This window comes from Diaporthe citri (genome assembly GCF_014595645.1).
Source record: "Diaporthe citri strain NFHF-8-4 chromosome Unknown scaffold_1, whole genome shotgun sequence".
NCBI classification, from domain to species: domain Eukaryota; kingdom Fungi; phylum Ascomycota; class Sordariomycetes; order Diaporthales; family Diaporthaceae; genus Diaporthe; species Diaporthe citri.
In genome coordinates this window covers 3,564,173-3,589,740 of record NW_025064846.1, presented here as the reverse complement: position 1 = coordinate 3,589,740, position 25,568 = coordinate 3,564,173, and the positions used below count along the sequence as shown (strand labels likewise).

Genomic DNA, 25,568 nt, shown 5'->3' with positions numbered 1-25,568 from the left:
CGTGAAGTCGGCGGTCTCCGAATTCCAGTACGACAAACAAATATAAAATCTCTGACACTTTTCTCCATTGCGCCGGCTGGGGCGAGGCTCGACGGCGGACACCAGGTTCAGAGCACATCGCTGGAACAGATGTTGTGGAGGCACCTATTGCGAATTGTCTGCCGGCTGACAAAAGGTGGACACTGCTTGCGTCTGCACCACTCTCGTCACGGCCCCGAGAGCCCGGGACACGGCTCTGGTAGGGCTGGCTCCAGAACGCTGATCTTCCAAGCGATGAGTGATGGACTCATCCAATTTGAAGGGTCAATTTCCCGCCAGCAAAGCCATCCGTAATAACACAAACAGCACGGTGAACAAGGCGGCCATCATCGATCTCGATCGTGGATTCCACCATTTTGACAAGTCTGGCCAGACGGGGGGATCTAGCATCTTATTATTCATTGCATGTGAAGCCACAAGAGCAGCACCTCGCCTAGCCGACGTGCACAGCATCTGCACAAGCAAAATACCCGACCCAATCACCAGGTGCCGATCGCGCAGATCTGCGCAAGGAATGCCAACCACAAGCAGCGGCCTAAAACATTTTGAAACGAAACTCGCTCCCGCAGTTTTTTTCGGCGCCGGCACAGCGTATGTTGGGAGTGCCGGGGCTTAGGGGCAGTCCCAATCCGGACGGGGCACACAGCCAGCTGGAATAAGAATTAAAGTAAACCAGCATCACCCACAGTAGCAGAGGAAAAGCAGGCGGGACACGGCCCAGCCTTAAAGCTCATCCCGGCTCGGGTTCGGCCTGACGGGCGCCACACAGGCCTTGCCGCGTCCCGATGATCTCATGGCGCGTGCCCCCAAATTTCTCCCTACCTTCTTCGAAGGTTTCCGCACTAGTGCGCTTATCTCCGACTGTGCGAAAGTGGGATCAACAACGCCTCGTGTGCCCATCTGCCTGCCCGACCGGTCGCAAGCCGAAGCCTCTGAATTTGCGCCCAATCACTAGTTGTTGGGATTGCCTGTTTCCGGAAGCATCGATGGTGTATCTGTGCCCTGGAGAGTTGCCCCACCCCTGACGACGTGCATATTGCGTTCGCTTCCTTGGAGGCTCTGGGGCAGGCCGTTCCTGGGAAGAGCTGGTGATGATCATCCTTCTGGGACGTGTTAGTTCAGGGGTGCGGGTGTCGGTGTTTGCCTTCGTGTTCGATTGCGCGTCTCCTCTACCCTGATGGGCTGTTATGTCTCGAAGCAGTCGCTCAAGCCTGTGTGTGTGCCCTGCTGAGGCCGTTGCGAGTGAAGAGCTGCTTCTTCGAATTCTTCAATTTGTATTGCTCGATTCAGATGAAAACTCAGTTTGTGTGCACAGTATTTTTGTGTGATTCGAATCACGCTTGGCGTCCTATGTACAATCCCTTCGAATTAAGGTCCTCTGTCCAGCCCCAGCCCTCGGCACAGGATGCTGGAGAAGTGCTCCTCGCTTTCGTCGTGGGAATCGGTCCGATTTGAGCGCGATTTACTGTACACTTATTCGGCTTTTTTGTTGCTCGTCGAATGACCGACCATATAGTGTCGGATTCAGTCCTTGGCCGGAGATAGTAGACACTAGAAGTAGTAGAAATGGCAGCTGCTGTTCGCGCCTTGCCCAGGCGGACTGAACAAGCAGACTGCATGCAATAACCCATTTTATGACGCGGCGAAACCCAAGACACATCCTTATCCAGTGCCCCCACCCCCAGAAACATTTCCGTGAAAAATAACGCCGCCCTGGTATTTCCAAATGTACAACGCCAATGATGGGACTCGAAGTCGGTGAAGACGGCCGCCAAAAGAATTCGTGTGCGTCGTGAGACGTCGCGACAGCCCAGAGAGAAGGTGACCAGATATGAATAAGTCACCACAAATCTCTCGTTGATTAGTCGTCGTCGGGATCGGGATTTGTGACGCGGAATGCCCTTGGGGGCTGATGTACCCTTCGCGAGTAGTCCTGGTCGTCTCGGATCGTATTGAAGCTGTCGTGACTTGCGGTGCGGTACAGCCCAACCTTGGGGTCGAGCCGGGGATCCAGGGGTTTCATGCTCATTCTCCTGCTCTGAGACATGTAGCTGCTTTCCTCGTCCATCGGCATCCCGTATCCCACACTCGACATGGTGCCCGTTTTTGACATAATTCCGGCAGAACTGCCCCGGCGGTGGGCCATAGAAGCGGCGTTCATCGGCTCCTCCTCCTCTTGCATCTTCTTCTTGTGTCGGCGGAACATAAAGGCCCCGAATATGAAGGCTGCTACCGCGGCGAGGATTCCGACTGTTAGGCCGGCAACCGCCCCTTTACCTAGGCCCGAGCCGCCCGACTTAGCCGAAGGCGTGGATACAGTTGTGACTGTTTGAATAATGATGCTGCCCTCGCTCGTTACCGTCTGGACTGCCGTAATAGTTGTCGGTGTTCCCGCGGTGGTTTTCTCGCTCGTGGTTTCAGGTGTCGTTGACTAGCAAGCCGGTTAGCTAATGTTTTGAAAGAGACAGTGGTACAAGCCAAGGAAATCCATCACAGCGCATAAACACATCCCAGTTGAAGACATTGGTGACCTGACGGTCAAAAGAAATGACAAAGTGCATACAGTGGTCTCGGCTTCGGTGGTAGACGTAGACGTGGAAGTTGTAGAAGACTTGACACTGGTAAGCGAAGTGGAAGACACAGATGTGCTGTCAATGGTAGAGGTGGTAGTTACTGAGGCCTGCACAAGGGTCTCAGTCTCAGTCTCCGTATGGATCTCAGTAGCGGTTGTCATCGCCAGTGCCTGAATCCCAGAGTCGTTAAGCGACCGTGTAGACCACACCCAGCCCAACCCTTAGAAAAAGAGAAACGGATGTGGTAGGAAGCAGAAACAGAGGTTTTCACTGGTGACGGTTTCCCGCGCCCGGAGATGAGGGTCAACTTACAGATGTGGTTTTCGATGTGGACGATGTGGTCTTCGAGCTCCCTCCAGCAGTGCCGGAAGGCGAGGCACTCAGGGCAATGTAGCCGTACGTGCCATCGCCACCACAGTAGTCAGTCGGGTAGCCGGGGCAGGACGATTCACTTTGATTCCACGTTAGCAAAGTTCCTAGCATGAGACCGCGGAGGCATGCTCACCAGTTGCTTGTCGAGGTCTGGTCATCGGAACTGGGGACCAAATTCGAGCACCAACAGTCGCTGCTCTGCACCACAGCAAAAGCGTAGCCTTGGTCGTTGCAAATGCCGTAGCACAGGCCTTGTGACTGGTATATCGATGAATTCGCTGATCCTTCTGCTGTGTTGGAGCTAGCACAATATGCAACTGGTAGGGATGGATCTGCAGAGGCAAAGCCCAAAAATACTGTGGCCAAGGCGACGATGGCCCCGGAGTAAGCGTGCCTGTACATGGCGGCGAGAAACTGCCTGCAAGTTGAGCGCTGTGCGATATCAACAAGAAGCCTGCTTGTTCAGTGGGGTTAGCATGAGGCATCAGAAGATAGCGTTGAAGATGCGGCCCCAATTGGGGACTCGTGGGTTGAGAGGCTGCGACGATGTGCGGCGGCCGAGGTGGCAGGTGGAGCAGTGGTTAACTGACCTTTCCACTTGGGTACGGGATGTTGATCAGATCAACAGTCGTAGATCAATTGAGGCCCATTCAGCAGCATAAATATGTTCAACAGCGTATAAGGTAATTCTCCGTCCCTGCCATCCCAAGAGGCTCCTCCCAGTAAATTGGTGCACGGTGGTGGAGCGTCGATCCGAGTCAAGGGCAATAGCGTGGCTTGTGCAGAACACAGGCGGCAGCACAAGATCGTGGGTCGGGGCACAAAAGCGTGCAGGGCACGTATCCAATGTTCGAGAAGCAGCCCAGAGGAAGGCTACAGCGTCTCCAGGTAGCTCAGAGCCCGAGTGAGGGCGAGCAGAAAAGCTCTGTGACACGCCTATGGCTCGGGCGGGGCCACCAAACAGCTGCCACGGCTTCGGAGCGTCGTGGGCAAGGACCAGCGAGGTGTCGTCGATTCGGGTCCACGGGTACTCCTCCAGCGAAGGAGCAGTAGCAGCAGCAACAACGACGACAACAACACCGCGGGATGAGAGGAGGGGAGTGGGATGGGTGGGTGGGTATGGCGGGAGGCGTGGTAGGAGGCGTGGTAGGAGGCGTGGTAGCAGCAGGAGGAGGAGGAAGAATAAGATGGAAGGGCCGGAGATGGAATGGACGGATGGAATCAGGAAAAGTCGAGAAGAGATTGCCCTAGTCCTCGGTAGTGGGAGCCAGGGTCTAAAGCAGTGCAAAGCCAAGCGAAGCGAGAGACAAGGCAGGAAGGCAAGACAGGCAGGCCCGGGTGAGACTTGGAAGTGGAGAGAGTGGGTGAATGGAGGCACGGAGGTCGAAAGAGACTAGGCCTAACGAATGGACAAGCAAGGCGAAGGAGACCGGTGCTGGACCGGGCGCGATAGCTGCAGAATTAGGAAATGGAGACCCAAACGGACGACGTTGTGGGGAGGAGAGCCGAGCAGCAGCAAGAGAAAGCGGCAGCAACGGAGAAGAAGGAGCTGGGGAGCAGGTGCGGTACCTAGCCGACACGGGCGCGAACTTTTTGTCCCGCCCTGTCATGAGCTAGCTGCTGTAAACTACAGTGACAGCAATAAACATCATCACAGTCAAGCGGGGCCAGCATTTGCACTATGGCACGTAGCATATAGCACCCATGCAATCATCAATGTCCCTCCTCCTTTTCTCTCTACACGTATGGATTTGTTTTTGCTGCCGGCGACCCGACTGGCTTGTGGGTTGGCTAGCGCGGCATCACCCTCAGAGACAGTTCGACCTTCCGACAGCCACCACCACCTCAGTGCAGGGTTGCAATGTGCCTCTGGGTACCTGGGTACCTGGGTACCTTGACGGCGTACCTGGAGCGGCAGGGTACCAGGGGTTTGGGTTGGCCTCGCCGGCAGAGGCTGCTGATGAGTCTATAATAATACACAGCAATACTGGACAGGAGCAGGGGGGCCGCCCTTTTATTACCACAAAGGAGCTCGCTCCCTCCCGAGCCTCCATCACCACCGTCCCCACTGTCGTCTTCTCCTGTCTTCTGAGCCCACAGAGATCGCGAGGCTGCTGGCTGGTACCCTGCCCGGTTGGGAGAAGAACCTTGGAAGAGTCAAGCACGACAGCATGGCGGCAGGGGGGCAGGGCGGAAAGCAGACGGAGGTGACAGCTTGGTCGGAGCTTCAAGGCATGGACGTGGGCCTGTCTATAGCATCTGCTCTATGATCTTTTTTTTTAGGCTATCTTGCCAATGGTGCTTCTCTTTGTCTTCCTCTAGTTTTCCCCATGCAGCCTTCGCCGTAACGCTGTCGAGGCTCAGCACCCCGGGGTCCCGGTACGATTGGCCCCCTCGAGCAAATTGCGTCGATGGATGCTACCCCGTAACGGCAGCGGCAAGTGCATGTGCTACGGAGCCTCGTCGGTAATGAGAGAGGCGGGCAGGGACATGGAATGAAGGAGACGGACGCACAGATCAGATCGCCCCTCGTCGAGATTGCCCACTGCAGTTTCATTGCCACGGATCCCTGTCCGCCAGCCCCCGGTCATGTCGTCACTCACCTGCGGGCACGCAGTGTGGGCCGAACTGCCTCCGCTTTGAGCTGGCCGTGTGGGCTGGCCGTGGCCTGGCCGTGGCTGAAGTGAGATTGGCGCCTTCGTATGTGAGTCGCGTCGCCTCCAGATAGCCTCACAAATACCCGAGTGCCACAAACCCAGGCCCACCTCGGCCGGTTAGAGCCAAGCGCCGAAAAACCCACTGCTACCTCCCTATCAACATGACAGCAATAGATCACTTTGTTTGTATGTGTGTAGATAGTCCTCTTCTCCCCCGTCCGTGGACATCCGTGGGCACCCATGGGCATCTAAGTGAAATGAACGAGACCCTCTGAGTTTGATCTCGGGAGCCACGGCGACATGGGCGTGGAAGTGAACGTGGGCTTGCGTTCAGCCATGGAACTGTAGTAATAATCTGAGCATGCACAGCACCACACAACCACACAACCACATGACACAACACGATACGGCACGACACCATCACGACAGGGCACCACACAGCCTGACACACAAGATAGCACAGCACACAACAGTGAACTCACTCTCCATGTGTGCACGTCTCCCCCCCCCATCTCGTGGGCCCAGGTGTTGCTTTTGTTTTGTGTCGCCCGTGTCACCGTTGCCAGTCTGCGTTCTGACATGTTATTTGTTAAAATAGAAGGGACGAAGCGCGACTCCGGCCGGGGTCGTCTTCGTGTTGATGACTCGCTGCCGTGATGAGACGGGGGCGGTCAGCCTCATGGCAGCCAATTGCCAGGATTCGGAGGCTCGAATTGACTTTTTTGGGCCACACGCACACACCGTCGACAGCATGCCCGCCCACTCGAACAGAGAGCCAGGGCTCGAGGACGTCGACGATTCCGTTCCGTTCTCTTCCCATGACGGCGGGACTCGTCTGCGCGAGCGGGTTCATAGCACACACAGAAACCCCGAGTCTGCTGCTTGGAGGACGTCACACACGCGTCCAACATGGCACCATGGCACCATCATCGGCATCCACCGCGCGTGTTGGGCTTGCCGCAACTGCCGTGCGGCCCACTCGCCACTCTGACCATTTGGCAGAGATCCACTCCTTGTTCCGGGCCACTGATTGCGGCGTGCCGTCAGACCGTATACCGTACAGCCGCACGAGCTCGGCCCTGATCGCTTTGCTCAGCACCGATGAGTGTGACCACCAGCGGCCCATGTGTGGACTATCAGACTGCGTACAACTCGAGACACGCAGCTGCTGCGCGAGATCGTGCACGCCGCGGAGCCGCAGAGAGGCGGCTGGTTGCGGCGTCAGTCTACGACAGGACGAGGCCGTGCGGACGACGCCAAGCCTGTCTGTCGTTGACTCCCGACGCATAATCTGTAGACTACAGAGCACCATAGATAGCAGGTAGATGAGCACTTTTCCTCTGTTGTGGCGGTCAATACCGGCCAGTCTGCATGCGGTAGACCACGGCGTGGGGTGGAGGTTGGGGACCCCCAAAAAGGTCACCCGCCATGCGCAAGGAGTCTCCTTGCCGCGCCTGCTGCCTCCACGTCTGATGTCAAACGTCACCTCGGAAGGTGTTTCCAGCATCAATTGGGATGATACCGCAGACCGACCTGCTCGACCAAGCAACACCACCGCAAGGCTATCCCGGTCGCTGCTCCAAGTACCGTTCGTTCAAAGGAACGTCGTTGAAAAGAAAAAAGGAAACCTGCCCTCGGAGCCCCTCCACTTGTGGCATGTGATAAGCTGCCGCTCGGTCTGCCTCTCTCTGACCGGTCGACCTGGACGTCCAGCTCACATTTGAGATTCACCGGGCCTCCGGGTTTATTGGCAGACTTGTAGGCGTGGCCCACTGCCCCCATCTACGGATGCTCTGGCAAGACGTCCGTCCTGCAAGGCCTTGCCTGATGCGCTGTGTTCGGTTACGCATTTGGGAGGAGGAGAGCGATTTCCCCCTCTTTAGTCTTTGCTTTCAAGGCATGAGGTTGGACAACAGTACCGCTGAAACGTACTCGAACCAAGCAATTGCACTTCGCCACCCCACTGCAAGCCTTGCCACTGGGTGAAGCATTGGCCGTCCTGGTCGTCTGTTGCATATATGCAAAGCAACTCTTGGTTGGTAGGTATGCGCAACCCAAGGAGCCGAGGACGTCTGCTGTGAGTTGAACCACAGCCGACTCGTCCGAGTCGATCAGCGAAGCAGCGCAATGACGCGAGTATCGCCAGATCATGACCGCCGACTGTGCGATGGTAATCTACACGTCCGGCGACGCAGTGCTCGGTCCACAGCGCGAAACATTGGAAATGTTGTCTTCACCAACGGTCACAAAAAAGCGCACTCGACGACTGACGATCGTTCTGCATCAGGCTGAATTGGGACAAGATGCATATGCAGCGCATCAAGGTGTCACCACTTGAGCAAAGTTTGAGACTAAACGGCGGCGCCAGGAATCCCCAGCAGCACAGAGGGAGGCTGGAAGAGCTTCCCATCACCTCCCGCCCGCTGACACGTTCGTTCGCTGAGTGAGCGAAAAGACGAGTTTCCCGCGAGACAATCCCCACGCTCGCAGGTGTCCAAGAGATCCCGCCGGCATTAGCGCTCTCGAGTACGAAGTCCACAACCACACCATCCGGTGAGCGCTGTAGATCATGTGCCCACCCCCACCACCCAAACGACAACAAACACTTGTTCCCGCCCACTCGGCGGATACGAAAACCACACATACCAAGCACGGAGCTCGAAGCTTCCCACACCACCCACAATCGCCTGTCCCACCCGAGATCTTAGACCCTCTCAGAGCCTCTCAGATGGCAGGACTTTCTGGGACGATGCGGGGGGTCCACACCACTTTTCAGCAGCCGCCCAGGAGGAGTTCGCCTCAACATGGGCAAGGTGCGTGCACTGCAGACAGACCAGGAACTCAAATAAGAAACAGGCGAGCCAACCCCGGCCTGGCCGCCGCGCGCAGGACGCGGAGCTTGAACGTGTCATGGAAGCAGGAAAGCAAGTAAGAAAGCAATCGTAGGCTAGTCGTCGGTTGCCTCCTCCGGCCACGAGAAACGGAGAACGACTATGGTCGACGGTGCTGCTCCAGCTGAGCAGGGGTGGCCTTCTCCACGGACAACTACAGTGAGGCAGGCCGAGAGCCTATCGACCAAGCACTCCTCAGCTCGAGCAAAACCAAGCTCAAGAGCCACGGCAGAAAGAAAAAATCTACGAGGCCTCACAAACCTTAACTCAAGATCGTGCTGCGCGGCACAAAATGTTTCCGGAGCTAAAATGGTGCCGCTGCCGCCACTCCCGGGCCCGAACGAATGACAGGTTGGCTTGCCCGCCGAGCCGGTGGGCTCGGCGGCGGGCGGGGCCTTGGTCCGGGGGAGGGGAGGACCCGGTGTGGTGTGCCCAACTTTCCTCCGGGTTGTGCACACAATTGGCCCACTGCTCCGTAAAATTTGTTTCTGGGATGCTGCTGGGCCGTAAACCAAGAGAAAGCGATCAGCAGCTGCGATTGTCCCTGGAAACTCAGCACACAAGCGCGAAGTTGACGGGGCAACTACACCCTTGGAGCACGATCTCGGGGGACATGCTTGGTGCCGAGATTTCCTCTGGATGAAACATTTACCATGGCACACCATAGCTGATCCTCATCAGCTTCCTTGTTAGCAGCCTTGTTTGAACAGCCATTCGTGTGAAATCATTAGTTACTGTGGTTTCCGCCGGGACGTGGGCGTATTATCCAAATTCATGCACCGGCCTGCTACCGCCGGGAGTTGCGCGAGTTGTCACTGCTATATTACCCTTAACACGCCTTGGGTCAACACTTTTCGAGACATCAGCGCGACCAGCCCATCAAGGAAGCTTTTCGTCTCGGCTGTCTGGGCTGCACCCCGGGTATGTGATGTGCTGTCCCGCCGCCTTGGTACCCGTCTGCTTCACCAGCCCGAAACTGACGGGGCCGACCAGCGTCGAGGATATATATGTTTCCTCCAGTGCTGTTCCACACTGAACCAGCCTCGGCGGAAGAGCCACCGGCCCTGACGCGGCGTTTCACCACTCGAGAATTGCACACGGTAGACGTCGCCCACCGAGCCGACAAGAAGGCGCCCGCGGAGCCCATGCTGAGGCGGCGAGGCCTAGACCGCGAGTAGGCAGAACCCAGAGCTCGGCGAAGCGCAAGGGATATGTCCCCGCCGCCTCATGCGCGTCAATCTGAAGCAGCACGTCGTACAGGGAGGACACCTGTGACGAGACAGGCGGGTGGGGACCTGCTCGCGTTTGAGACGACGACTGTCGAGCGAGTACTCCTTATGTGGAACCCGGGAAGGCTCCTGTACGGCGTAGCCATTGAACACAACACAGGCCCTGTTTTGTAGTTCAACGCCTGGGTGAGCCAGCGTCCGCCCGCCCGGCGTGTGCCCTGCCCTTCTACCGTGGAATTGCTAGCTGTGTCTTGGGTCGGGCGACAACGGACTCGCCTTGATGATTACGCTGATGATATCGGTGGCTGTTTCTTCTGGTGAAGAGGAGGGGCTAACTTGTCTACTTCATGTGCAGAGCGAGGCACATGCCATGACTTCAGGAGTCGTTTGCACCAAGTGAATTCAAGGAGAGCCGGTCGCAAATCGGGTAAGATACTCTCGTGAGCTACTCCATCCACTGCAGCACTGTCGAATCACGGGAACGTCGTAGGCCTAGCAAATCGGTCACAACCACGCCGGATGACATTTGAAATCGATAGAAGAGCTTGGCCTCTCTTGGCTCCGTCAAAATTGATTAACTTAACTCAACAGGCCGATGACCTGCCACGTCCTCCACGCTCTCGACGGGGTATCTAACTCGGTAAAGTTGACAAATCTGTTCAAGCCTCATCATCGTCTCGGAAAACCAATACGAACAGGTCCTAACTCTACGAAGTTGTTCCCGAGCCTCAATGGAGATGGTCGGGCTCCAAAAGCGACCATCACAATATGCGTCGTCGAATAGGCTCAGAAGGTGCCTAGTGACGTGGATTATTCCGCAACATCTCATACAGAGCCTCCTGGTCATTCATGCTCGTGTAGGTGCTGCCAGCAAGGTTCATAGACCTATGTTGACCATACGACCCCGACCCGTAATTGGACGTCGCATTGTTCGTAGTCCCGAACCCGTACCACTCCTGCTGCTGCGGATTGGTGGTTGGATGGGGTTGGGCAGGATAGGAGTTGTAGGTTTGGGTTTGCTGCTGGGGCTGTTGAGAGTAGGTGGCAGATGTGTTGCCACCTGCCCTCGACTGCGTAGGAGCTGTTGACTGCGGTCGTACATTGAACGACTGCATGGTCGTGGACTGCTGAGCCGAGGATGCCGGTACGCTGTAGGCAGGAGTCGACGAGGCTGGAGCCTTGTTTGAGCTGCTACTTCGCCTTCCATTACTACTGCCCCAATTCTTGGAGGTGGGAGCGGGCAGTCTTTGTGTACGAAGACGATGCACTTTGTGTGACGGGATGTGCGAGTGAGGACGCGTTCGAAGCCTGTGATCGAGAATTATAGGCACCATAGCCTGAGTAGGATGTGGCCGAGCTACTAGATGCAGCCTGTTGCGAGTATGGCTCGTACGCCACCCTGGAACTTGTCGCGGTTGTCTGGCTGGGCGCATTGTAGCGGGAGTATTGGTCGTAACTGGGTACGTTGCCCGAGTCTGTCACGGAAGGAGCGTTGTAAAGAGAGGCAGTAGCACCTACTGCGGTGGGCTGTGACGCATTGGACTGCTGGAACGGCGACGCTGTCTGGCGGCTTTGTGACCGCTGACTCTGCCTCGATTTTGCCCTGGCAACCTGTGCTGCTTGAGTCGGGTTCGCAAACGGCGACGCTGTTCTTGTTGTTGGCGACGTGTGGGATCTTTGCTGAAGGGCTGCGTGAGTCAACGTCGTCGCTGCCTGGAGAGCATCGTGCGAGGCGGTGTCATAGGCAGATGGTGCCACCGACTGCCTGCTTCTATTTTGCCTCGAGGGAGCACTTTGACTAATCGCCGGAGACTCCGAATACGCCTGGGGCGGGTTTGCCGGTATATTGGTCGGCTGCCATGAAGAGGCTGCTGGAGTCGCATTTGTAGAGCTGTAGTCGGTCTGATGCTGACCAGAGCCAGATGGCAAGCTGCGGCGGGTGCCGGCGTGCGACAACGTCTGGTGTGTGGGCTGCGGTGGAGTTTGACTAGGTTGCACCGTCACCGGCTCTGGTTCCTGCACATGCAGACGGGAGGCTGATGGTGCATCGGCATAAGCCACATCAGATGCTTGATGTGACTGTTGGGGATAAGTACTTCCGTTCGACGCGGGCTGTGTAAAGTAATCGGTATTGGAAATGTCCTCGGGTACGCCCACGCCTTGAGGGTAGGAGAGGCCACTTGAGGCTGGCTGGTATAAATCCTGAGACATATCATGGGGTGCTTCTGCGAAGGCTGTTGTGTCGGTTGGTGGCGCCATCATCTCAGGAGCAGGAGGATGGGAGGTATCAAAACCCGGTGAGCCCAGGTCTGAGGCTTCTTCCTCTGGTGCCACGTCTGGCACAGGCTCCGGAGCAGGCTGTGAGTCTGGCACAGGATCCGGCGCCGGAGCGCCCTCAAGTAGATCGGGCCCGTCCTCAGCCACTTCCGCAGACTTGGCCCCAGCCGACTTGCGACTCTGTTGAGGTGGGTAATAACATGCGATACCCGCTCCAACACACTCCTGGCACTCTGGCTTGTCCTTCGTGCACTAGACAGAGTCAGCATCAATATATGAGACAAGCTTAGGGTGCGCCCACTTGCCTTGATCTTCTTCGCGCGGCAGGCCTGACAGCTGCCCCGTGTCTTCTTCACTTTAGGCGCGCCATCTTCGCGAGGGGCTTTCTTCCGCGATGCCTTCTTCTTCGTTGAGGCGTTTGGAGTATCACCATTCGCCGGGGCTGGACTGCCTGACTGGGGGGTATTGTCCTTGTTTGGATGTACAATCCTCAACCTTTCAGCGCCGTACTTAACAAGCATCGCTAGAGACTCCATCTGAAGGTCTGGGGACTGGTTGGCGAAAATGTTGAACTGCTCAGCGGAGAGCGTATCTGGGTCTATGCCGCTCTCCCGGAGCTTCTTGCTTGCCTCTTCGTGTCGACGAGCTGTCTCAAGCGGCGACAGGTTCAGCAAGGCGCTGTTTTGACCGTCTGCCTCGGGTTGGACACCAGGACTTTGAGTTTTCTTGGGCCTGGGAGCCCGTGGTTTCCTCGGTTTGGGTGCCTGTTCACCATCCGCAGTCTGCTCACCAGCTTTTGTGGCCTTCTTCCTCTTCTTCTTTGGGCCGTTCTCTGAGGCATCGGCACCGTCGGCATGGCTCTTTCTCTTCTTACGTTCGCCATCTTTCCGTCTATTAGCCTCTGCTCTAGGGAGGGGCGGTGGAGGCTTGAAGAGTTCTGCGAGCTCTGCCACCGTTTTGTGCAGCGGTGTATGTTCGAGCTTGACAGTGATTACACGACTACTCTTCGCAAACGCTATTATGACCGAGCCACGGCAGTCAAAGGCAGGCCGCGCTGTATTCTGAGTTAGCCAGCAGTTCGCCAAGTTCGCACGCCAGATTTCATGGCTTTCTCTTACAAAGGTTGACAGGATCCTGGCCGTCCTTCCCACTGGACTCAGCTATCCGCAGTTTCGCAGAGTGCTTCGAGTTCTGGCGCATCCACGCCTGAGTCGAGTTCTTGCATAGATATGTGAACGTCCAGCCTGACGCGTTCCGGGACACGGAGCGAACAGTCCATGAGCTCCCGTCCACGCTGCCCAAAGATGCGATGATGTGCTTGGCGACGAGCTTTTGTAGCGCCGGGTCATCAGTCGGCTGGTTCAGCAACGTGTCGATAGCACGGATCTCGCGTGTCGTCGTAGAAGCGTTGCCATTCATAGGCGCGGTCGGAACAGCTCCTGGGGCCCCTCCCACAGCCTGGTCCGGATTCGGACCGGGGTCGGCATCGCTCTCGTTGTCGGGCACGTTAAAGACAACCGTTGACCTGAACTCGAAGGTTTCTGAGATGTGCTCCGCCTTTGTGTCTGTTGCCTTTGTGTCGCGGAGGTGTGCAAGTTGCAGGGTCAGATCTTCAATCGAGGCGCAAGCGTGGTTCGGCTCGGGCGCGTCGATTAGGAAAGCGTCCATGGTTGCTACAGCGGGTGCAACTGAGGCTCAGGTTCTTCGTGTGGCCATTGGTTGTGTCGCCTTGCCTCGTCTCGCCGCCGGGTTCCCAATGGTGGTTGGCGTTTGCGTAGACCGTCGCCCTGGTGGGTGAACCAGATGAGGTTGGCAATGCTGCGTGTTGGGACCACGGATGACGGCAGGTTGGCAGATTGGATGGAGGAGAGGTGTTCCGCGTTTCCGTGCGCGCGGCGTCACTGCGACTGCACGGCACTGCTCCGCTTCCTGGATAGCGTGAGGCTGGGAAACAATTGACTAGCGCGGACTGCCGCGGGCACAAGTGAATGAATCCCTGCAGGCGCGCCCGTGCCCCCACAGTACACTGGTCCCTGGAAAGAGCCCTACGGACAACCACTTTCCCAAGTGACTAAATCGATTTTATTAGGCGGGCGTCATGTCGCTTTCATGGAAACTCGACATTTCACAACGTGGTCTTTGGTTACGGGGATGAAGTCACCCTCTCCTTCACTTCCAAGCGGCAGTGAAAGGTCGGTCAGGCTTAAATAGACGTCTTGAGTTGATCCGTTCGTTGAGATTAGTACATTAACGCACTTGACCTACCAAGTGAATTCCTATTTCTCAACATATCTCTTGTACACATCAACATACTGGAAGAACGACGCCTTATAATACCGGTCCAACGCATCACTCTCGAAATCAACGTACTGAATCCCAAACCTTACCTGGAACCCGCTCGACCACTCCAGGTTGTCCACAAAGCTCCACGCGAGGCTGCCCAGGACATTGAGGCCCTCGCTCAGCCCGATCAGGATGCCCTCCATGTAGTCGCGGTAGTAGTCCGAGCGTATCTGATCCGTAAGGATGTCCGGTACTAGCGTCTTGTACACCTCAAACGGCTCCGCGAACCCAAACTCGCTCACCACAATGCGGCCCTCCGGCGGCTGCCACTTGTCGGTGATGTAATGCAGCAGCGCCGGCATCCAGTCTGTGGCCTTGTGCAACCACGGCGCCAGCGGGTCCGCAGCCGCGCCGATCAGCCACCCGCCCTCCGTCGTCGCGCTGTAGGCGTAGCTCGTGTTGAAGCACCCGGGCCACAGCGGGTTCGTCTCGTTGCTCAGGCACGCCTCGATGCCGCCCTCGGGCGCGAAGTAGAACTGCGACGTGTAGGCGTCATGCGCGAAGAGGTCCGTCGAGCCCTTGATCAGGGCCTTCTCGTCGTCTGTGAACGGCTCCAGGAACGTCGACACGTACGCGTCCAGGGAGTCGGGCCAGGTTCCGGTGAGGAAGACAGGGTCGGCGAACCAGCCCTCGTTAAAGTCATACGCCCTCTGCACGGCTTCAGCATCTTCGGAGGAGTTGGTCAGTGGGATCTTGTAGCCGCCGTTGTTCTTGTACGAGATGAGCGTGTCGTTTCCCAGAACCTGCTTGCCCAGATGGTATGCCTGCGAGTGGGCGAGCAGAACGTTACGGCCGCATAAATACGGCTGCTGCTTGAAAGGGATGGTAAAGTTCTTGAAATACTGTGCAGGTAGGGGATCTGATGTGCCATGAGCGAAAGCCAGCCCAACACTTTCCTAAAGATCTGGCTGGATGGACTCACACTGGTTGCAGAACACGATGGGTTCATTCAGAGTATACCAATTGCTCACACGGTCACCAAAAGCCTCGTAGCAGGTTCTTGCGTATTCAACAAAGTCGGCAACAATGTCTTCGGAGAGCCAGCTGCCGTACTTATCTTGCAGGAAGAGTGGCGTGTCCCAATGATACAAGGTGGCTACAGGGATTATGTTATATTCTATGCAGGTATTGATCACATCATTATAATGATCAATTCCAGCCTGGTTGACAGGTCCAGCTCCGAATGGAAATATTCGGGACCACGAGATCGAGAAGGAGTAGGTGTTAATGCCCATGGCAGCAAGGCGAGCGATGTCTAGTATCCACATCAGGGGGTATTCTCTCAACTGAAACGGGAGGTCGAGTTCCAGTCACTCACCCTGCTTGTAGAGAAAGTAATGATTATCAGTAATGTCACCAGTCTGGTTCTCGGCTGTATAGCCAGGCACGCGCGTCAACCTGTCCCAAACGCTCGGCCCGCGTCCCTCGGCGTTTGCAGCCCCTTCAACCTGGAACGCGGCACCAGCAACACCGAGCATGAAATCCTTAGGGAAGCTCCAAGATGCATTCTCCGTGACCTCGGGAATCTGCCGTCCCGTGGGGAAGCTATACGAAGCAAGAAAAGGCGGTGGGACCAGTGAGCTCGAGGGGACCGCTGTGGCCTCAACAGTAGTGGTGATGTTGGCGCTCGACACGGGGCCAACGGCGATGTCCCACAGGTCTGTTGATGTAATTAGATTTTGTGAGCGAGAGAAGGACTATCCTGGCTAACCATCTACAGTGAGTTCGAGCGAAGTCGTTATAGACGCTGCAGAGCTCGCAACGGCGGTGCCATCGGCACCAGAGGTGACGGACTGCGCAATTGCATAACCACTCAGAAAGGTTTGAAGAAACATTTGTTTCATAGTGGACATGACTTAAAAGACCGGCGCAATTTTGTAAGCAGGAGAGCGACCCAAACTATGGATATCAGAGTGCACAGAGCTGAACAAAAGAGGGAGACACGATGATTTCAATTCTCTCCCTACTCTACCATTGCCGTGCTACCTAGGTAGGACTCGAACCAACCCGTGCTGTTCCAGTCCAGCATCACCCCACCGCCTCCTTTCGTCACTCGATCGGGCGAGCAATGCGGAGTGCATCGTGGCAAGGTGGCCGGCGTATGGTATGAGGTGGTATTGTGCACATCGCTCGCGGCTAGTCTGAGGGGAACAGGAAACGTGCTTTTCTCGCGAGGGGCCGGTGTGCATCGGTGATGAGCTCGGGTGTCAATTCCCCGGACATGGGCAGCTTCCCCAAGGCCCTCATCCCCAACAGCGGAAATAGACATGCAGGACGTCTTATATCGACAGATGCTTCGGGACTGCCGGAAAAGTTGTGCTGTGGATGACACCAGGCCGGTGCCTGGACAATAAAACCTGTTCTGTCAAGGATTCAACAGTGTCTCAAACGCCCAAAATTCCATGTTGTGAAGCGAGCAAGATAGCCATAGTTAAGCCCTCTCCCATCACTATGCATGGCCCTCAACCCACTCCTCAACGAGCTCCAGCAGATCCGCTTTCTTCTTGCCTGTTGTGCTGCCCAGGTCCTTTTCGGCACATATCGCCTTGAGCTCAGCAACCGTCTTCTTGCGCAGCGAGTCGTCATCAATTGCCGCCTTCAACTCCGCGAGAGTTGTGCCGCCAGAAGGAGCACTCGCCTTCTTTGGCGCAGCTTTGCTCCTCTTCTTGGGACGTTCATCCTCGTCTGCCTCCTCCTCCGCCTCTCTCTTGATAGCCAGCTGTTGCTGAACAGCAGCGGCTTCCGCTTTGAGCATTTCTTTGAGCTCAACCTGGTACTGGCCAACTCGCTTGTTAATCTGCTTGTACTTGGGTACCGTAAGGTCAGGCTTCTTGTCGGACTCTGGGATCTCGTCGAGAGCTATATCCTGCAGAACCTTGTAGTGCCACTGAAGAGATGGGTTGGGGACCTTTGAGGGGTCGTACATGCCCTTGGGCATCTGTAGATTTTCCACAATGATTCGCATTTTGTCGACCAACTCGTCAGATGCTCTGACTACCGGCTGGGTCTTCAGTTGGGCGAGGTCCCGCGTGTCATCCACGAAGGGGAGAGGGTATAACCAGAGCCCCGCGGGTAGACATTGTGTCCCAGAATCCTCATCTGACGGTTTTCTGGACGGAAGGATGGCCACAATCTGCGGCACGGCGTTCTTTCGTGCGATGTACCACGCGATGGCCATTTTATTGCTGTCGAGCAACTTGCGCCAGAGCGCAGAGAACACCCGCGTTGAGCCGACAACATCTGCCTCGGTGGGGAAGATGAATGCAGATTTCTTGACCGCAGCCCAAAGAGGAAGCATCGAGCGCGGTTTGAAGCCGATGATACGCAAGCATTTCCCCTCGAAGTTCTTGATTGACTCTAGCTCCTCAGGCTTGAAGTAGACATAGTCACCGCCGCTGCCAAACTTGTATGCTTTCTTCAGTTCGCCCTTCTCCACAGTCCGCATGGAACCATCCTCCGTTTTGATGACTTGACCTTGGGCGATCTGTTTTTCGTTCGTACCGTTAAGCCATATGTAACAGCTTCGTTGAATCGCCTGCTTATGAAGAATGAGGTAGCCATTGACGGAAATAGATAACCCTGGTGCAAGGTGAAGGGGCATCTTGGAGAAGTAGGCACGTTTGGGAGTCTGTTTGGCGTTTATGCTGGAAATCAGGGAGTTCAGTAGGGAAATGCCATCGCCGGTCTTGAGAGTCTTGATCTCGTCTGGGTTATCGGGATCCGTTGCGGCGTAAGGATCACGGTATATGATGTCCTGGGATTATCAGCATGGACACGGGGGATTGCTTTCTCGCTTTGTGCATATAGAACTCACAGTATAGAACTTGTCCAAGTCAAAGTTTTGTCCATGCCGACTGACGGGAAATAATTCGACAGTCACACCCAGGTCGAACAGATCTTTGGCGCGCACAGTCGCGATTTTGCGCTCTGTCTTGTCTCCGGCGTGCGGATCATCATTGTCTGTGACGATGAACAACCTCCGCGAACCGAAATTAGGTGCGTTTGTCATGAGGAGTTGGTTGGCACAATTCAGCATGTGCACGACGGAAGTCGTCCCTTTGGCAGGCTTCAGAATGCCGTTCGGATCTTTGCCAGCCTCGGCCATGTCCTTCAGGGCCCTTACGGCACCTGCGGAAGGCACGTCGAGGTCGGTGTGAAGGTAGCAGTTCATGAAAGGTTCAAGCTTCTTGCCAACCAGGTCACCAACTTTGGTCTTCTCTGTCCCAAAGAACAAGATGCCCATCATGTCCTTTGGCTGCGCAATAATGCGCTGTTGCATGAGTTGGGAGGCGCTCTTCAACGCTGCCGTGACGATGCTGTCTGTGTCATCCTTCTTGGAGCCAGAGCCGGTCGGCTGCTCCAACATCGACTCGCTGACGTCGATGGCGAATATCACAGCGTCCTTCTGCGCCTTGTAGTCCTGCTCGAAGGTTAGCTCTGGAAATGTGAGAATAAAACCCTTGGGCGCACTTACGTTCTCACCAAGCTCCTCCTCGCCATCATCCTCCTCTGCCCGCCGGTCGTTCTCCTCGGGGTCGTAGGCCATGGTTTCTCGCCGTTGTTGGTCGAAATCAGGGCATAGCTTGATTAAAGTCGATGTCCGACATCAGTTGTGGGCAGAACCGAGTCTCTTTAGGTAAAACGAGGGCAATTGTCACAATTGTCCACCCTCGTTCCAATACCAGGCACCCACCGCGTCTGGCACGCGTAGCTAGGCAGACACCTCTCTGAAGGGGAGTAAATGGAGGTACCTCGGTACCTGTAGTGCCTTAGCTTAAAAGGGAACTGCATCCAATGAACAGACTTGCGATTCGGGAAGCTGCAGCTCTTCTGCACTGGGTGACTGGCTAACTGTCAGGCCTGGTTACAGGTACAACCGCTGACGCTGGGCCGAGCTCCAGTTGTCTGGGTACAGTTACAGCGGGCATGGGTCCCTTGCGTGGCCAGGGGGTTTGAGCTTGCCTCCACTGTGGGGTCCCAGATGACATCCCGTCATCAATTGCTGGTCCAGAGCTCAGGATCAGCAAGGACCTCGGGCGATTTGGAGATCGCGGGTTTCCGTACATCTTTCAGCATACGGTGCAACTACCTTCTTCCTCTCCTCTGTCTTTATACAGTCTCAAACTTTCGGTCTTCAACTTTACTGTACATTCCAGACTGTTTGTGAGCCTCTGGCAAGTCGACCGAAGCAGCCGTCGCAATGGCTTTACGACAGTCCGTGTCCGGGCTCTCCAAGAGCATCTCGCGACAGACTGCGTCGCCACTCATCCTGCAAAAGAGCGTCGGACAATCTGCAAGATGTCTGGCCTCGGTACATAACCCCCCAGTGACGCAGAACTCTACCGGATCGAAGGGACCGACAGCCATGGTGTTCATGAACATGGGCGGCCCGTCAACCACAGACGAAGTCGGGGACTTCTTGAGCCGCTTATTCGTATGTGTGCCCACACAGAGGTGCCGTCCACATTGGCCGCCAAGAGCTGACCAGATGAATGACCTCCACAGGCCGACGGAGACTTGATTCCGCTAGGAAGACTACAGAACTACCTCGGGCCCCTGATCTCAAAGCGCCGCACTCCCAAGATCCAAAAACAGTATGCTGCTATTGGTGGCGGGTCCCCGATTCGAAAATGGTCCGAGTACCAAAACGCCGAGATGTGCAAGATACTCGACGAGATATCCCCTGAGACGGCACCACACAAGCCATACACGGCTTTCCGCTATGCGAACCCGCTGACCGAGGAGATGTACAACAAGCTGCTAGCAGACGGTTTCGGAAACGGGAAAGGCGGTCGTGCTGTCGCCTTCACACAGTACCCGCAGTACTCGTGCTCCACAACTGGAAGCTCAATCAACGAACTTTGGAAGTGGAGGAATAGACTTGAGAAGAAAAGTCAGGGTGCCATACAGTGGAGCGTCATTGACAGGTGGCCGGTGCATCCGGGTCTGGTGGAAGCCTTTGCGCAAAACATTGAGGCCAAACTGAAGGAATATCCTGAGGAGAGACGCGACCAGGTCGTATTGCTATTCTCTGCGCATAGTCTGCCCATGTCCGTTGTCAACAGAGGTCAGTCCTGTGTCCCTCCGCGCTGGTTGGGACTTGAGTTAACCGTGGCCAATTCACAGGCGATCCGTATCCTGCCGAAGTGGCAGCAACTGTTTACGCCATTCAGCAAAGACTGGGCTTCAGAAACCCGTACCGGCTCTGCTGGCAGTCTCAGGTTGGCCCATCGGCTTGGCTGGGCCCTCAAACCGCCACCTCGGTCGAGGAATTTGTGCACAAGGGTCAAACGGACCTGGTTCTGATTCCGATTGCCTTCACCTCTGACCACATCGAGACATTGTTTGAGCTGGACCAAGAAGTAATTGGCGACTCGGGCCACCCGGAAACCGTCAAACGCGTCGAAAGTCTGAACGGCAACCCGACATTCATCAAGGGCCTGGCAGACATTGCAAAGAAGCACCTTGACAGTGGCATCACTTGCTCCACACAAATGGGCTTGAGGTGCCCTGGATGCAAGAGTGAGCGGTGCTTGGAGAGCAAGAAGTTCTTTGCCGGGGAAGGAAAGGTGCCGGCGTGAACGTGGTGCATGGCATGACACAACTTATGACTACTTGTATTACAAGGGCTTGTTTTGTATTGGGATGGAGTTCCGGCCCTGGCGGTTGCCAAAGCAGGAGACTAGTGTCAATCGGAAAAAGGTTGTATAACGGGAGGTATCAGGTTATTAGATCTGTTTTGAAAAGCGATTCCTACCTCTTCCAAGTCAATACTTGAGATTAAGTCCTGTTCCCAGTCGTTCACTGCCTGCGATTTTATGCCAATACACGTGCAGCCAGATATCAGTCTCCGGCAACATGGTCTTTTGCTGTCAGTCCGTTCACTGGTAGCTTGTTGGCGTAGTCACTGCGATAGTTGAGAAAGCCCGAGGTGTCCGCTACCACGCAGTGGATCATCGCATAGCTGTGTTTTGGTTCCAGATGTAATACGGATTTTGTATCCTAATCAGCATATTTGTGTTCAGCGATATAGTCGTGTAGTGCATCAATCAGTTTCGGTGCCGGCGCCCGTTGCGGATTCCTTAAGACGGGACCACCACTCTGCAAGTATTGTCAACTTCACGAGCACGAGGACCACTATACCCTACCGCCGTCTTTCATCGACTATCTCAGATTCAATGACACAGTTAAACGACCCCTGGCCCCCGCGAGACCGGAACTCGGTCTTGATGAATACCAAGACAGTACCAACACAGGGGACGGGCATCTTTCCCCAATGCCTTCCCGGTCAGCTGTTCCCAGCAGCTTGAACTTATAAGCCGTCGGCATTCGCAGACTCTTGGCCTCTTAGATTACAATTGCAGAACAGTTCCGCGCGAGGAGCTCAGATGGCAATCAGACCTCCATCGCTCGCAGCTAAGCTCGTGGTCTGAACCATACAGCGGTTAGATCGTTTTTTGACGGCAACTATGGGAATCTAGAACCGCATCCAGCCTATTAACCTTCGAGCATAAAAAAACTTGATAGCAGTCGCACACATGGGATGTTTCAATATCATGCGGCCCGGGAGGCAGGATCACCTTGTCCGGGGGAGAGAGCCGGTCCCCACGGCTCGAATGGACGGGCCGCGACGAGCATCAAGCTGAATGGCCTTGAGCTTAAAAGCGCAAACGGGACGGAGGTTGGCAGACGCCGTCAAGAGCGAGGTGTGCGTTACAGCGGCGCACAACCACCATGTGGGCTTGTTAGGCCTGGCAGGGCAGAGGGGGGGGGGGGAACGGCAGCTCTGTCACACAGCACGCTGCATAATGATTCATTGTGCGTCTTGCACGTACAAGCTTCCGTTTCCCGAACAGCCTAGCGCACCGCGTGGTTGGGATTGGCCCAAAGCTCTTGGGGGCGGACGCGAATTTGGAGGGCCAGGAAGCGCTTTGATAGGGAGCGGGATGCAAGCCTAGAGGGAACAAAGGTGGTGGCCGAATTCCGACGGCTGCGCTGGCCAGGTTGGGTCTTTGGGGTGTTCCTGTTCGGGCTTAGAAATCAATGATGGGTTATTGTGTGAGGCAACGAAACAAGTGCGTCATCAGTCGTCGCAATCGCGGCTCGACAGGGCACGACCACCTCTGATTGTCTTGCTGTCGTGCCATTTGAGCTTAGACACAGAGCAGGAAAACAACGACCTGCTTAGATAGTGTTAGACCAGCCGGTAGATCAAGTTTTAAGAGTTAGTTAGTTGCTAAACGGTCGTTATAACGGTGTTTTACCGCTGCCTCGGGGCCGTCCCCCAAACTCCTCTCAGGAACCCTGATGGTAAGGCGGTTGAGAAAAACGGGGGGCCAACTCTGGGCCCCGACACCTGGCAGCCCCCCCCCCCTCCCGTCTTGAAACCTCCGTCTTAGCGCACGTATGCTACGCTACAAAGGAGAACAAGGGAGTCCGCGTTGTCCACGTTTCCCATTCCACTGGGCCTATGGGATTTGCTCCAGATTGCCCCAGCTCAAGGGATGCTGACAGTTCCCCGTAGGAACCCACCATGCTTATCAGATAAAGCAGTGGGAGCTTGTCTTGCTTCAAAACAGTCCGGATTGTCCAGTCCTCCGCCCTCCGGCATCTGGACGTTGACTCGCTCACCTTGCTTTCCCTGTCTCAACATTTACGTTCGCTTTCCCAGCGGACCTTCCCTCACACCTGTTCATATCCCCTAGCTTGAATGTATATCTATCTCAGGTAATGGAGAGCATCGCGGACCGCCGGCCCCACGCTGTCATCTCCCTCTTCGTGTAATCCGAACTCCGCCACCCGTCAGCGACGAGCGGACTTCGTGTTCGCGCCCGAAGACTGAGCCACAGCGCGATTGCCGCTTCACGGTGGCCCGAGTCGTCAATTTCACCCTGAGCCGCCAGATCCGCCCCCCTGCGGAACGGTCAGTTTTGGTGACGACGAACACCGCCTGGTGAACACTCGCAACTCACCCCGAGGCCACACATCCGTGGCCGGTAGACAGCAAAATGCCGGACGGAGTGCGCCGAGGCTCGTTGGCGGACGATGCGTACTCTCTCTCGACGACGCCGGACGACGAAGAGAGACTGATGGCACCCGACGAGAGCACGAGTCTGCTGGGTGCCGGTACCGCAAGCTCCTACGCTGGGTCGGAGGACGGAGCGCCGCCAGCAGGCAAAGACAGCTGGGACGGATATGAGGAATTCGCCGGCCTTCCCTGGTACAAGCAGCCTTCTGTACGTACCCTGTGCGGCGAGACTGAGCTTAGGAGAACTGTTGCGCTGACACCGGTCTTTTCAAGGTCTACTGGCTGCTTCCTCCATATGCCCTCTTCACCTTGGCATTTGGTGGATCCGTAGTGCCAAAGCTCAACCTGTAGGCTGACCACTTATCTTTTTGTGCTACCTGCGAATGCGTCCTAACACCAAGCAGTATCATCGCTCTTGTCTGCCAGCGCTACTTTTCCGAGCAGACTGTCGATGATCCCACCTTTATTGTCACCCCCATCGTGCTTGGTGGTGACAACCCACAGTGCGCCATAGCCGAAGTGCAGCAAAATGTTGCAACATTCATGCTGGTTCTCAACGTCATAGTTGGAGTCTTGAGCGCCTACACCACGCCCAAGATCGGTTCATTATCCGACCGGTTCGGCCGCAAGAAGTTGCTGGCCCTAACTTCTGCTGGCGGTGTCCTTGGCGAACTTGTGACGATATTCACGGCCAGGTTCCCAGACGTCATCCACTATAGATGGCTCATTCTAGGGGTTATCTTTGACGGGCTTGCTGGTTCTTTTACGGCCGGCTCTGTTCTCAGCCATTCGTACACGAGCGACTGCACACCTCCTTCGAAGCGTGGCGTGGCCATCGGATATATCCACGCGTGCCTTTTCAGCGGCCTGGCCTTCGGACCTCTCCTCGCGGGCTATTTCGTCAAGTGGACTGGATCTTTGCTCTCCGTCTTCTACGTCAGTCTCGCATGTCACCTAATTTTCATCGCATGCGTCATCTTCATCCTGCCAGAGTCCGTATCAAAGCGACGTCAGCTCTTGGCCCGCGAGAAACACCGCTCTGACCAGACGAAGCGCGACCAGCGCACACGGCAGTGGGCATCACAATATTTGGCGACTGCAGAGGGCGCGACTTCCTGGTTCTGGTCATGGCTCGCGTCTCCCAAATATGCAAATGCTGCCGCATCGATCCGGTCAGCGAATCCCTTGGAGCCGCTCAAAGTCTTGGCCCCAAGAGGCCACGCAAACAAGCGCGTCCGACGAAATCTGATTCTCCTCGCTGCCATCGACACGGTCATCCTCGGCGCGGCCATGAGCTCTGGGCAGGTGACCCTGCTGTACAGCGAATTCATCTTCCACTGGGGCAACTTCGAGACATCACGATTCATATCTCTGGTCTCCCTGGTCCGTGTTGTCGTGCTGTTAAGCTTACTGCCCATCATAAATTATATATTCCGGACACGGCCCGCCCAGAAACGCCGCAGGGAATCGGGTGCCATCGCAGAGCGAAGTGCCGGTGCGGATGGCCTGGATGTGTGGCTTCTGCGCATCGCCATCGTGTCAGATGTCATCGGAATCACTGGGTACATATTCGTGCGCGCTGAGGCGCTCTTTGTTCTATGCGGTGTGATCACCGCCTTTGGTGGGGTGGGCTCCGCGACTATCCAGGCCGCCTTGTCCAAGCATGTCCCTGCTGAGACGATCGGACAACTTCTCGGCGCGATTGGCCTGCTGCATGCGCTAGCCAGAATTGTCAGCCCGGTGATATTCAACGGGCTGTATGCAGCGACGGTGAAGACCTACCCGCAGGCTGTATTTGTTCTTATTTCTGGAATCTTTACCACGGTACTGATCTTGTCCATGTTTGTGAAGCCTCATGGTGAGTTCACTAATACCATCCACCAGATCTGGTCTTGAATAGTCGATGCTAACACCTAGGGGACAGTATACATGACGAAAGAGGAAGAGATTGAGGAAGAGAGGCCAGTTCGGCCGAGTACGCACCGAGAAGACACTCTGACCGAAGACGAGGTTGTTCCTCAGATCTAGAGGACTGGGCTGCAAGTGTCTTCAGGCTTGCACTATATAATCAAGCCGCTCCGGGGCTGTTCTACATCCTTGACAGATGTCTCATGCCTACGGAATTTCCATTTGTACCTGCATCACATTTGTTTTATACC

General features: G+C 55.8%; 6 protein-coding genes across 6 annotated transcripts; 2 read left to right on the top strand and 4 right to left on the bottom strand.

Moving 5' to 3' along the window:
• Positions 1-1,900: 1,900 nt before the first annotated feature.
• INS49_000975 (uncharacterized protein) lies at positions 1,901-3,386 on the bottom strand (the record flags this gene model as incomplete). The annotated part of the gene is made up of 3 exons (XM_043161809.1): positions 1,901-2,401; positions 2,925-3,063; positions 3,118-3,386. 3 exons carry the CDS (start codon positions 3,384-3,386, stop codon positions 1,901-1,903), a joined length of 909 nt encoding a protein of 302 aa, XP_043030315.1.
• A 7,172-nt stretch (positions 3,387-10,558) lies between these two features.
• INS49_000974 (uncharacterized protein) lies at positions 10,559-13,706 on the bottom strand (the record flags this gene model as incomplete). Its single annotated transcript, XM_043161808.1, has 4 exons — positions 10,559-10,952; positions 11,017-12,290; positions 12,395-13,092; positions 13,157-13,706. 4 exons carry the CDS (start codon positions 13,704-13,706, stop codon positions 10,559-10,561), a joined length of 2,916 nt encoding a protein of 971 aa, XP_043030314.1.
• A 608-nt stretch (positions 13,707-14,314) lies between these two features.
• INS49_000973 (uncharacterized protein) lies at positions 14,315-16,216 on the bottom strand (the record flags this gene model as incomplete). The annotated part of the gene is made up of 4 exons (XM_043161807.1): positions 14,315-15,240; positions 15,304-15,477; positions 15,700-16,041; positions 16,093-16,216. 4 exons carry the CDS (start codon positions 16,214-16,216, stop codon positions 14,315-14,317), a joined length of 1,566 nt encoding a protein of 521 aa, XP_043030313.1.
• A 614-nt stretch (positions 16,217-16,830) lies between these two features.
• Positions 16,831-18,927, bottom strand: INS49_000972 (uncharacterized protein; the record flags this gene model as incomplete). The annotated part of the gene is made up of 3 exons (XM_043161806.1): positions 16,831-18,135; positions 18,196-18,801; positions 18,856-18,927. The coding sequence occupies 3 exons, from the start codon at positions 18,925-18,927 to the stop codon at positions 16,831-16,833; spliced, it is 1,983 nt and encodes a 660-aa protein (XP_043030312.1).
• Positions 18,928-19,581: 654 nt separating this feature from the next.
• On the top strand, positions 19,582-20,962 carry INS49_000971 (uncharacterized protein; the record flags this gene model as incomplete). The annotated part of the gene is made up of 3 exons (XM_043161805.1): positions 19,582-19,815; positions 19,887-20,448; positions 20,508-20,962. 3 exons carry the CDS (start codon positions 19,582-19,584, stop codon positions 20,960-20,962), a joined length of 1,251 nt encoding a protein of 416 aa, XP_043030311.1.
• Positions 20,963-23,389: 2,427 nt separating this feature from the next.
• On the top strand, positions 23,390-25,437 carry INS49_000970 (uncharacterized protein; the record flags this gene model as incomplete). The annotated part of the gene is made up of 4 exons (XM_043161804.1): positions 23,390-23,617; positions 23,683-23,756; positions 23,814-25,267; positions 25,334-25,437. The coding sequence occupies 4 exons, from the start codon at positions 23,390-23,392 to the stop codon at positions 25,435-25,437; spliced, it is 1,860 nt and encodes a 619-aa protein (XP_043030310.1).
• Positions 25,438-25,568: the final 131 nt, after the last annotated feature.